The sequence below is a fragment of the Leiobunum rupestre genome, chromosome 4 (genome assembly GCF_980474605.1).
Source record: "Leiobunum rupestre chromosome 4, qqLeiRupe1.1.hap1, whole genome shotgun sequence".
In the NCBI taxonomy this organism is placed as follows: Eukaryota; Metazoa; Arthropoda; class Arachnida; order Opiliones; family Sclerosomatidae; genus Leiobunum; species Leiobunum rupestre.
The window spans coordinates 43099180-43112131 of NC_143387.1; the positions used below are offsets into that span (position 1 = coordinate 43099180).

Consider the following 12952-nt stretch of genomic DNA (forward strand, 5'->3'; position numbering starts at 1 on the left):
CACCGGTTTTTGGGATGGAATCGGCGCGACTGCCCTGATGATACCATAAATCTATAATTAGTTAAATTTAATTGAACATGCAGAAAATATGGAATAATAGTAATAATAGGAAACTGACGCACACATTTATGTACAACAATTCCAAAATTATGTTAATACTACTATATTAATATATTCAGCGGAAATAAACGATCTGGGTAGTGCGAATAATTTTGCGGGGCCTAATAAATAATTCTTAAAAAATAAGACAATCATATAGAGTAAAGGCAGTGCTACGTCACACGACGTAACTTCTGCTTTTTCCTATTCGTAAAAAATTCGCGTCCACAATGGCGGCCATGGCCAAACCTACATGCTACTTCTCTATTGGGGGAAAATTATTCGCTTTCCGGTTTAACACTAGCCTTGGTGGCAACGCTAGATAGTAGTTAAACTATTTGTAGAAATTCGGTGTATTTGGGACGTTAGTGGTTTTTTAATTCTTGATAAGTAGTAGCAAAAGTAAATAGACATAAACAGAAAGTCTTGGATTCGAGTCGTTTCGTACCTTCCCCAATGGATTCCATCTAATCTGAGATGCACACCCCTAGTTTCCGCCACCCCAAAAGAGCCATCCAATCAAAACGGTTAAAAAATTTCGAAATTTTCGCAGGAATTTGTGAAATTAGCTCCTCCGATACTAGCGTTCCTGGCGGGACAAAGTGTAACCTCTTCAGGTTGTCTGCTTTTTTTATTCTATTTTGATTCTACGTAAGAGGATTCGCGATGTCGCGTAAAAAACTGCAGCTCATCTGCTATTAATGCCTAAAAACCAAGCAAATCAGTGTAATTTTTACATTAAGGAATTGTTTACCGTCGGAGTACAAACCGAGTTTTTTAAAAGTAATGAGAAACATAATGATATTATAAAACAAAGTGAACCGTTAGACTTAGGTCTTGGCTTAGAGACGGTATCAAAGACGGTACTGGATCTCAAATAGAGTCGTGTTATTACTGTGGAAGCGGAAACAGACACAGAAATATTTGGATCAATAGTCCCTTCGTGTAAGTGGGATGAGTTAAATAAGTTTTCCAAGAATAATCCCAGAACTTTCCATGTTGGCGCAAACTTTCTTTCTCTCGCAGAAAACGACGTTTCTGAAACCGGATTTCGCATGTACCTCGCGCAATGCCCAACTGTAAACAAAAATAAATAAACCAAAATTGAATTGAATTGAATTGAATTTGTAGCGATACGCGAGGGGGTCGGCACCGCCAAGACGGGATAAAGTAGTTTCTCAGTTTTGATGGCGCTGGCCTTGGTGAGAATCCAAGACTCTCTGTTTATGTCTATTTACTTTTGGTAGTAGCGCTTATCGTAGTAGGGGTAAACGGAGTAAATAGGAAAGAAAAACGTCTGATTGATGTGAATTGTAGTTTGCTCTATAAATTCGTCTGCTGTTGTCAATTAGCCTTTTCAGTTTACATAGTTTAGTAGAATATAATTTATTGAACTGGAATATATACAAGCGTGGATGCTTATTGGGCCAGCATCAGCGACAAAGAAATACAGTTAAAGCAATGGTTACAATGAGGTACAATGAAAGAAGTACACCGTTTAAGTTCAATCCCAGCCCATATGTTTGTCTAATTGGTTTTTGAAAGCACTGACGGAGGAACGCGTTTTAACCAAAGTAGGAAGGGAGTTCCAGTGGTTAGCTATCCGCTGAGTGAAGATATTTCGCAGAATTGCGGAAGCACATCGAGTCTTGAAAATTTTCGGAGCATTTCAGCCACTCCAAGTTATACGAAAAAAATTGTTCGGGTTGATAGAGTAAAGTCCATGTACGAGTTTGAATGTCTCCACTAGATCCGCCCGTAGACGGCGCGATTGCAGTGACTGCATGCCTGGGCGCTTCAAGCGGTCTTCATATGAAAACCCGCGAAGATGTCGAACCATTTTTGTGGCTTTCCGTTGAACTCGTTCTATAGTATCAGAATATTTTATTGAGGTAGGATTCCAAATACTTGAACAATATTCGAGGTGTGGTCTGACGTATGTCTTGAAGAGTATTTTAACCGATTTTTCATCCAGGTGAGAGAAAGAGCGTCGAAGCAAAAATAGTACTCGCGTTGCCTTGGCGACCGCAGCTCGTACGTGGACGGTTGGACCTAAGATACGTGATACTTCTATCCCCAAATCTCGAACTTGAGCACTGGAGCTCAAAGGTTGCCCCATTGAGAAATAAACGAACTGTGGGTTCGTTTTGCCGAGGTGCAAGATAGTGGATTTGCCAGCGTTAAAACTCATGCAGTTTTCCTTGGCCCCGGCCTCCACACCGCAGAGATCGTTTTGCAGATTCTGACAGTCGGCCCGAGAACGGCTACGATTACCAAGTTTGCTATCGTCTGCAAACAGTTGTATTAGCGAATTATTCACAGTAAGAGGTAGAGCGTTGATGAAGATCACAAATAGCACCGGACCCAAGACGTATCCCTGAGGGACCCCGCTCGAGACCGGCTGCCAGGGTGACCTTGAACCTCGGTAGCAGACACGCTGAGAGCGGTCGGATAAAAAGGATCCAATCCAGTTAAGGAGAAGAACTGGTACTTCCAAGGCACGCAGTTTAGACATCAGTAGAGAGTGGGAAACCGTGTCAAACGCCTTCTGAAGATCGTGACCGTCATTTAGTGCGCTGGACACCGCATCAAAGGTTACCAGGAGGTTGGTAAAGCAGGATCTCCTAAGTAGAAAACCGTGCTGTACATCTGCGAGAAGAAGCCGCGAGTAGTGAGGTGAGAGACGAGAGCATCCCGCACTGGAACTTCCAAGTTTTTGCACGGAATACACGTCAAGCTGATGGGCCGGAATTCTTACACTTGTCGACTATTTGACTTTTTCTTTAGGGGAATGACATCTGCTTGTTTCCAGATGGAAGGCAAGACACCCGTGGATAGCGACTGTTCATATATAAAGAGTAGTGGGCCGGCCAATATAGAAACACCCTCCTTTAAAAGGCGAGGATGAATGTCATCCGGCCCGGGGGACTTGTCAACCTTGATGCGTGATAGGGATCATTTGACTACTCCATAAGTCAAGAGCTGGCATCCGTGGAATCGTTAGCAAAGCCCGCGAAATCCCCCAAGAAAGCAGCCTCTGGATGGGCCTCCCATTGGAAAACTGATTGGAAAAAATCACTCATAGCACCGCTGATAATATCCGGGTCAGCACTAACTTGACCATTAGAAAGTTCTAGAACTGCAGGAGGTGCTCGATGTTTGGTACTGCGTCCAACATAGGAGAAAAGTGCCTTTGGGTTTAAACCAACTTGGTCAACCAAACGAGTTTCATAGCGAAATTTTGCTCGACGAATATGAGATACTAAAGCGTTGCGATGAACAGAGTACAGGTGCCGTGTGTGTGATCTACGATGGGAGATATATCTATGAAAAGCTCGACGTTTGGTTGGCCAAAATAAGACCTTGGGTTTCGCTGGACCACCATGGCTCTCGGTGAAGTTTATCCTACTGGTTGGGCGCAGAGATAGTGGTAGGTATGGATTCTGCTCGTGCGGTGAAGATGAAATGTGTAAAGAGCATATAGTTTACTTCAATGGAGGTTTGGGGGGAGATAAGAGTCCAGTCTTGAGCTTGTAGAGCCGCATGATAGAGCTCAAAATCCCCACGCCCATAGATGATTCGAATTGAGGGCTGTATAACGGGGTGAAACTTTTAAATAGTGTAAGCGATTTTATAGATTTAAACACTAAATTTAACCTTTTTTAAAAAAAGGCTTAAAACGTTATTGATTAACGAAGAGGTAATTTTATTAGTCACTTACACCATTGTATTGTATTTCTTTTTGTATTTTTTAAAAACTTTTCTGATAGTGTTATTCTTGTGTATTTTTTTATTGTTTATACCTTTATAAATTCTATATAATGTTAACTTACATTTGAGAAAGAAGGGCTTACAAGTCATAAATGACTTAGCCCGTATCAACCTGTAAAAAAATTATTTTAAAATTGCCAATAAATTTGAATTTGAATTTGATTTTAATTTGACAAGTCATCCGTTTTCCAAGTCGAAAGGTGCTCAAATTCAAATTGCAGTAGCACATGGTTGCTTTTTCCCAGTGGGGCTTCAATCTTTAGAGAAGATATCATATCCCAGTCGAAGGTGAATACCAAGTCCAGGACGTTTGCATTGTCGGATCCTCTATAACGAGTAGGTTGCATTACATGCTGCTGCATAAGAGATTGCTGACATGTTCGTAACAGTTTGCTGTCGAAATAGCGTTTACCCAGTCTAGGAGTGGTACAAGTCGTCCAGTCAATTGAGGGTGCATTGAAATCACCAAGAATCAATACTCGGTTGCCTAAACGGCAGACACGACTAAGAATGTCCAGCAGCGTTTTGTCAAATTCCGCAGAAGCCGATGGAGAACGGTAACAGCAAATCAGAAAAATGATTGGCCTGTTCTGATCTAACAGACCAGGATATTACCAGATGATAACAATTTGTTGAGATTTCCGCCTAAGCAGGCTCTAACGTACATAAGACATCCCCATTTTCGAGTGGAGGCACCACTTCTATAGGAGTCATAGCCAGAGAGAGCGTATAGGCTCTTCGGTGATACCCTTATGCAACCATGACCCGGTTACAGCAATTACATCAGGGTTTTCACGAGATACAATTGGTTTCAGTTCGTGTAATTTGCTTAATATTGATTCAGCGTTGGTATAGAGACATTTCAGTTTACGAGTAGCAAGCGAGGGGGCGGTTGCCGCAGAAGATGTGGCATCAGCGGCCGGAAAGAACTCCGGTGCATAGGGCGATAGACTTATAAGGTTATGTATTTGTACCCCGCCGTTCCGCTGGGCACTACGGCGGCACACAAGACAAAGAGTCATGCCGGACAAAAATGCACTTTGCGAAACAAACGTTCGGCCAGTGAGACAGCCATAAAGACAGGCTCACATATGGCAAACAAACGCCCTCATCATGGCCCATCAAAAGGCGACACCATGGGCTGCCCTAATTCCCACCCTCGCACAGCTGAGGACTAGAGTGACTTCCTCTTCCACCACAACTATCCTCCCCAGTAGGATATTGAATGCCGAGTATGGAACACCCCCGAGGTCCCAGTGACCCAGCGCCCCGAGCACGTGACACCCCAAGGACTCCAGTGACCCAGTAAACCGGGTGTGGACCGCCCCCAAGAGCCCCGCGACTCCGAACGCCGGGTGTGGAGCCCCTCAAGAGCTCCAGTGACCCCATCAAACCACTGGATAGGAACAGTGTACCTGTGCAAATAAGCCGCAGGTTATTAGCCATACGTTGCCCGGCTCTCGCCACGAGGAGGCTTTGCAGTCAGGATTTAAGAGAGCGATAGACTGGCGACATGTGACGAAGATTGGCGACAGTGGTCGTAGATGGTACATCAGAGGTCAGTGGGTAGAATGCGGGTGCAGTGGGTGATAGCCCGGAAATCGTAAGGAGAGAAGCGGTATTCGTAGACGAGGGAGTAGGAGGCGGCGAATTCGAAGAAATAAGTCACTCTGAGGCGCCCCTCCCTACACTCTTCAGGGTCGCATTGCCACACGCAGAATGTTGATTTTGAAGATCTTTATGCGGTTCTACGCTATCTGAATTAGTTTTTAGTGTTAATTTTCATGCTCGTAATTTATAAAGAGGAATAAAAACCGTCCGGATTAGCCTTTTCTCTATAGATGATGACAAGTAGCGGGGAACATGAGAAGCTCATAAACTACTGGATTTTCGTCTGCTAAAAAGACGATTTCTGATTTATAGTTTGCTTAGCAGACGAAATTCCAGTAGCTAATGAACTTTTCACGTTGACCGCTACGTGGCTCTATGTAAACGGAAAAGGCTAATTGGGTTGGATAATACAAGAAAATTACACTTACGAATTGTTCGTAAGAGTATTTAGGTTAAACTCTGACGTCATCTTAAAAAATAACTTTACACTATTTGCCCTACACTAAATGCCCGGGAGAAGCGAATAATTTTCGCCTATAGATATAGATAAAATTTTCAATTTTTAAAAGTCATTATATAGACATATCAAAAATGTAAATCATATCTAATAACTCTATTTTCATTGTTTTTCGCACTGCCTAAAATACGGTTTCATGATCCGAATTAAATCGTTTAAGTAATTTTAATATTTCTTCTATGATCGTAATTATCTAATAAAATAATTTGTTTAATAGGTATATGCAAAATAATATATCTTTGCTTTAGTGGTTTTGGTAAACATGAATATTTAATAGGCCCAATCATCCTGAAATATGAAAGGAAAATAATCTCCTCGGCAGCTCATGGCCAAAGCTGACTGTTCCCCCACCTGCAGACTTGAAAAACCGGTCTCGATTCACCGAAGGAACCAGTAAAATGAATAAAGAAAGAGACTGTAAAATTTGGCCGGGCTGGCCCTAAGTGACTGCTCCAGCGTTAGGGTGGACTTAGAATGGCGTTTCCGGACGCTATACCGTCATGCCTCGATTCGAATATACTTTTAGCATGATATCAACTTGAATGTATTCGTGTTAAAATTTCGAGAAAAAATAACTCGATAGTTTAACCTTATGGCTCTTTGAATAAATTGTGAAGGGATGCTTTGAAAGGTGAGGTGTATTTTCCGTACTTTGTCTTTACCCAAGGTTTACCTTATTTGTCGTAGTTTCCCTGGTATTTCGTAGCTTCAATTAAATGTATGATAATTAATTTAGATAAATTTCATTTAAATTGCCCATAAAATCGAATAATAGACACACTTTCGAAAACAAATCATTTGACTTCATTTTCGTAGTTTCGTCCGCGTATAGTTCGTTTTAACTGTTTCTGACGTTCGAATTTTAAATTCTTACCGGTAGGTGGCCCGCCGTCTACGTGTACTCGAGAAATTGCATTGTTCGAAAGGTTTATGTACTTTTTGTTAAAATTTCCTCTTTTCTGGTTAGAGTCACGAGTTTATTCTTGATCGTTTATAATATTCACATTTCTCCAATTTTTAAGACGAAATTCGAAATACTTAGCTGTCATTTTTCTAGAGCGTTCTTTGAAATTTAATTTCCACATTTTTACAATCAAATAAAACAATAACATTTCCAATTGCTTTATTATTAATGAAAAAATTTAGCCCAAAGTTATTTAATTCATAAATTCAATTAAGTTATTGAAAAAATTCGATAGGATATTAAAATTGAAGAAATTTCGCGGTTTAAGATAGGTATAAAAAAATTATATTTTGATATTTAAAATAATTGGCAGTAATCATAATAATAATAATAATAATAATAATATACAAATCTTTATAATAGCAAAGCGTATAATTTTAACGATGATATATCCCCGAATTTTATTTGGTGCAAAACAATCAATTTATACCGCTTGAAGGTGTGTACATTTTGCGGGTTTAGTTGTTATTTACTCGTGTGCGTGAATGGTTTTGTAGGATCTTTGGTTGCCAATTCTTCGGCAAAATTAATTTGGGACGCGTGAAATAGCGCGTATTCTTTCTAGCATGGCAACATTTAACAAATTTTTCGCAGTAACCATTGTTTTTAATTTTCTAATTCGCTGAACGAACTAAGTTTTAAGCAAAGCGTTTCCGGCGGCTGATGTCAATAATAATTGTTTCAGGAATAGGCACCATTTGGTAGGAATTTGACGCGTAAACTGATAAACCCCATTTCCACAAACTGGAAGCGCGGAGCGGAAAGGCTGATAAACTACGAGCCCCGGATTCAACTCAAACAAACAGCGAAGGCGACTCAGTGAATGTCTCGAAAGCGGCCTACTGAAACGCTTTATTGTGGCGTCCGATTACTGGCAAAGAGAGCTGCAGAGGGGGCATGCATCGCGAAAGATGGAGAATAAAGAACGCTTTCTGAATAGAGGACCTTGCCGTGTTTATTCAGTTTTTTTCCCCCAGTCACGAATCTTACGATAACAAGCTCTGTAGAAACGTCAACGTGCGCTTCGAGTTCTTAAACGCGAAATCGAAGGAAATGCCTCACGTTATGGCCTTCCATAAAGTTAACCGGTGTTTTCAATCGCTGCGATGTTTCGTGAAGCAATAGTATATACCTCTAAAAGGTTTGATATTTTAAATTATATTAATATAACATACTGTGATTTGTTGCTTTGGTTAATGGACGAAAACCAAATATCTATTCTTTAAATGAGGTATCGAGACTTCGTTGCAAAAACGCGGTAAAGTGTTTTAATCGTTTTAAAAATATCCAACATTTGTGTTTTTTTAAACGTAAATATCGAAACGAAACCACCTTTTTGGAGTATGTTTTTGACATCATTCACTTAAATCGGTGTTTTATTTCTACTTTTGTTACACTTTTTTAAAGTTTTAGCAGACATGGTTATTGTTTAAAACCGATCTAGTTGGGCTACTTAGAGGTAATTAGTGGCTCCAAAAGTCGCTTGATGACTTAGGCCTAAGGTGGAGCCTTGGGTATTAGCCTAGCTGATTATAATTTTTACCGATGTATTAAACCCAAAACAATAATTTAATATTTTGCCGTACAAAACATACTGGAGTATAAACCAAAATTAAAATTAAAATCAACGACATCGAGACCATGGTCACAAAATTTAATTTATACGACTGAAGTATAAAGTTCTATATTTATATGGTCGATAACCTAATTTAACATTTCTTTCACAAGGTTTAACAGAAGCCAGGCGTAACTGACGCTAGTTTCGGTAAAAACAAGTGACGCGTGTTACCAGAGTTTTTTTTCGAAAAACGCCCCTTTAAAAAAAATTAAAAAGAATTAATTCATTTTGATTGTCTAAAATTTATTAACTGATAGAAATGAATCTAAGGCCCTAAGTAAACACTGAAGCCCCCAAATGACATAATTAGTAAATTATCCCCGAAAGATAATAACTACAATTGGCTTAATTTTCCTGCCGAATAAGGCCATTGTCGCTGATCAGATACGGAAAAATTAAGAACATTTAATCACGAGCTAACTCGAAAATGTTATCTAACTGAAAGCGAAAATAGGACCGTGAAAGTTTTAGTAAGAATTTTTTCCTTCCTGTATTGACAAATTATCAAGCGTTTAAAGTCCCCTACTTGAAAAAAAGAGTGTCTGTATGATGTGAACGTGTACTCGCTAAAGTGACGCGCTCAGTAGCGTTGCCTGAGGAAGCGGCCGGCAAGGCAGTTAGACTCGATCGCTCCGTTCTTTGACCCTGTTTTATCTCTTATTTAGTCGAGTGAACTTTCATTCCCTTTTTACACTTTCAACGCAACAAGCGCCCCGTCATAATTCATTTCAACGAGTTCAAATATTTCGGAAAGGATGACCTCGTCCACAAATGGGAGTAATTTTTATTAGCAGGCGCAGCCCAGTGGACTGCACCCGAATCTTTCGAAGGGGCCATCCCTCACTTACGACGTTAGTATACGCAAATATAAATAAGACCAAAAAAAATCCACTACCAAATAAAAAAATAATTACTTTCTAGTAGTCGATACTATAGCTTCATTTCTCGATTCAATTGTCGCCGTGTTTCAAGGTTAACCACCTCCGCTTCGAGAAATGAACAACAAATTTATCGTAAATCTTGAAAAAGATTCGCTGGGTGTTGGGTGAAAAAAGAGTAAGCTTTAGACTTTATCCCACGCTATAACAAAAATGTGTTTTTTCGTGACTAACAGGCGTTCATTACATTCTCATCAGGCCTATCATTTAACACTACCGCACTCGTAATATCGCGCCTCTTAGCGAGCGAACCTTGGACCTCGGTTCTCGAGCTGAGCGTAACGAGCGGGTTTAATTTCCCAAATATCGGGCAATTTGGAAATACGATATTGTGGCAACTGATAGAGCGCTCGAGACTGACATCTCGCGTACGTTCATCAAACAGAACTGACTGAAGGAATTTTGGTTCTAAATTGCCGTTTATTATTATTATTTTAGATTCCAATGACAGTTTCTGACCTTCAACCATGACGTGCAGAAGCGACAATCGCGATGTCACCATCGATCAGCGGGATCGACGAGGATCCTCGACCAATACCGAGAAGAAAAAGTGCTCGTCTTGCAACAGTCAGCTTTGTTCTTCGTACGTCGTTGGCCTCCTCGCGTGCGTTCTTATAATCGGGGGCGTCTTCTTGGCTTTCCAACGATGGGATTACATGTGGTTATTCGTGACCCTCATTGGAATCATACTTACGTTTGTCGGTAAGTTCGAAATATCATCGAGTTTAGAGGCAAAGATAAATGATAAATATTTTGAACCTTTTGATTCGTGTACTTTCAGGAGCGTCGCTACATTACTGCGGAACCCGCGATGTTCCCAAGCAAACGGGACAACGTCAAACCAACGCCACTCGCGAGGTGAGTCAGAGCGAACAGCTTTTGTCGCCTTCCGCTCCGAGCCTCAACGGAGCTTTCTCAGCCAGTCAGTTGTCCTTGAGCATGTTGCCGCCGTACTTTCCGTCATACGACACTATGTCGATATCCGGTCCTCGGAACGGAGGCTGCATCGGGCCAAGCCTATCGCCTTCCATCATAGCCGGAGCAACCGGGGCTATTAGTCCAATCATGCAAATAAACGGCCAAAGTTTCCTTCTACTTCCAATTAGCAAGCAGATATCCGAAGATGGAACTGGTATTAACGATGCTCAAAGTATAGTCACGTCAAAAAACGCTAGTGTCCAAATGAATCCTGATCCGAGTCAAGGGTATGTAACGTTTATCTTCACGTGACCAAATACGTTGACTAAACCCGATTTAAATATTCCAGATTCATCATGATTAAGCCAACAGACTTTCAACAGCAAAGTGCGTCCCAAAATCTGCCTAGAATTTCTACAGCGACTCAACCCACCACGTTGGTTTTGGACATAGAAGCGGCTCAGCAACATTCGCAATCCCAGCAGTGCGAAGCTCAGAACGCCCAAAACGTAGTTTGTCAAGCCACGCAAAATACCGTTCCTCAGAGTACCCATGTTTCAATGTCTCAGAACAATCAACAAACGGCTTCCGAGTTTCGCCCAACGGTTTCCGCGACCCAACAACCAGTTTGCCTAAACACTCAATCCTCCGTTTCCCAAAGTACGCAAACTAGCGTCAACGAAACGGTCGCGGTCGATATACAAACGTGTATTTCCGACGAAACGGCCGTATCTTTGATCTCGGAAACGGTAGACGCGCCATTTTACAACGAAATCATTCCGGCGTTACAAGTCGAACCAATATACGAAGTGCCAAGACTATTATTAGAAGAAGAAACTAATACAAACGTACCACCAACAGACGCGGTCCATGACAGCCCCGCTGCAACTGAAAATGCTCCGGAAAATGTGTCGGGGGCGATAGACAACCGTAACAATACGCGCTCGCAATTGGAAGTTCCCGTTCCTGATGTGATAAACTGCGAAACATTGTCCAGATCGACGACCCCCGATCGGGATGAGCTAGATCTGACCATGTGTCCACCCAGCTACGACGAAGTGGCTGTGACGACGCGGCTAGGAATGCCAAAATTTGCCTACGAAACGATGTGAAGGACTCGGGTGTTAGACCCCAATTATATTTAATTTTATAAACTGTCTATGAAAGGGGAATCTAGTTTTACTAAGAGCGGTGTATATCACAAGGTTTATTTACACGTTATTGGTTATCTAGAATAAAAAAGTCATTTTTAAAGATATTGTCTCGTTACTAAATCTATCTAAGAAGTAGAAAGTTACGCTGAAAAACATCTCAATAATATAAAACTAGATGAGAATCGGAAGTTAATGAAGAGGAATTTGAAAACCCGTGGAATTTCTCGCTTTGGCAATCTATAGTTTAGCTGGTGCCTCGCGATTACAAAATTTTGTTTCTATGATGACCTTTCAAAAGCACAAGAAATTTAAGAATTCTTCATTTACGATCCACTAATTTTATGTCCCGTGCGAAAAACGGTCGTATTGAAAAATGTTTTTACGGAAATGTTATCCAGAGCCATACTTACGTTTGATTATGTTACATATGATAGAACAAATAGCAAAATAAATTTTAAAATAGGCGAAATTCTAGACTGTTTTAAAAGTTTTTCATAAATGAAATGGAAAATTAACGTGTATGAAACAGCTAAAATTTTGAATATTTATTAGCAAGTTATATAGGGTTCGAGCTTAGGAAATATGACGCCATCTGTCTTAACATCAGTCAACTAAATATATGAAGAAATAGCAGACGACTTTTGAATTTCTACATTTTTCGGTTGAAACTTTCAACTGTTGTGCAGAGATAATTTTGAACGAGCAGACAGCTTTCATATATTCAATTTAAAACTGGATCGGTAGGCGGCGATACTTATTACCAAAATTTAAACTACGCACGAAGCCTATAAGATAATTTCATAAATTTGAAAAATATTTTACTTAGAGCTATTACCAGAGTGACGTCATCCCAAAAAGAAAATCACCCCGTAATGAAGCACCAAACGCTATATAGTCTGTGTCGCTAGTAGATCTCAGTGAAAGCATGGGCCAAATAATGATAAATCCAGAACATGCCTCTGGTACCTTCATACGTACTAAATCGGTCGTCCACCAAAAGTAACGGGTGGCCATTTTAGTAGGCGGGGAAAAGGTGCAAATAAAAAAAATTGGGAGCAAAATCAAGCAGAAATTTCCGGTTTCCCGAACGCCATCTTGTGTTGACTAAGTCGAAATTCGGAAATAAGTGGCGGCTTTAATTTGAAAATCCTGCCATATTGGCCCCTCATTTTTAGATTAATGTTAACGATTCTAGGAAAGTATATGTTTAATATTATATAATTATATATATTATACTTATTATGAACCTAGTACGTAAAAAAACACTAGATATGATAACTGTGAATAAATATTCCAGGATATTTACGAACCTTAGACGACCACGTGTATTATTTTTGAAAACTGCCCCTAAAAAATTTGCCC

General features: G+C 40.4%; 1 protein-coding gene across 5 annotated transcripts; it reads left to right on the forward strand.

Annotated features, from left to right (window-relative positions):
- The first annotated feature begins 7807 nt into the window (after positions 1 to 7807).
- Positions 7808 to 11692, forward strand: LOC149947903 (uncharacterized). Of its 5 annotated transcripts, XM_090172808.1 has the most exons (6): positions 9111 to 9431; positions 9502 to 9636; positions 9717 to 9886; positions 9957 to 10220; positions 10300 to 10723; positions 10786 to 11692. In XM_090172808.1, the coding sequence occupies exons 4-6, from the start codon at positions 9986 to 9988 to the stop codon at positions 11546 to 11548; spliced, it is 1422 nt and encodes a 473-aa protein (XP_090028934.1). In that variant the 5' UTR covers positions 9111 to 9431; positions 9502 to 9636; positions 9717 to 9886; positions 9957 to 9985; the 3' UTR covers positions 11549 to 11692. The 5 variants fall into 5 exon arrangements, with proteins under 5 accessions (XP_090028937.1, XP_090028933.1, XP_090028936.1 ...); XM_090172809.1 differs by lacking the exon at positions 9717 to 9886 and having other exon boundaries at positions 9110 to 9431; XM_090172811.1 differs by lacking the exons at positions 9111 to 9431; positions 9502 to 9636; positions 9717 to 9886 and adding an exon at positions 7808 to 8103 and having other exon boundaries at positions 9970 to 10220.
- The last annotated feature ends 1260 nt before the right edge of the window (positions 11693 to 12952 follow it).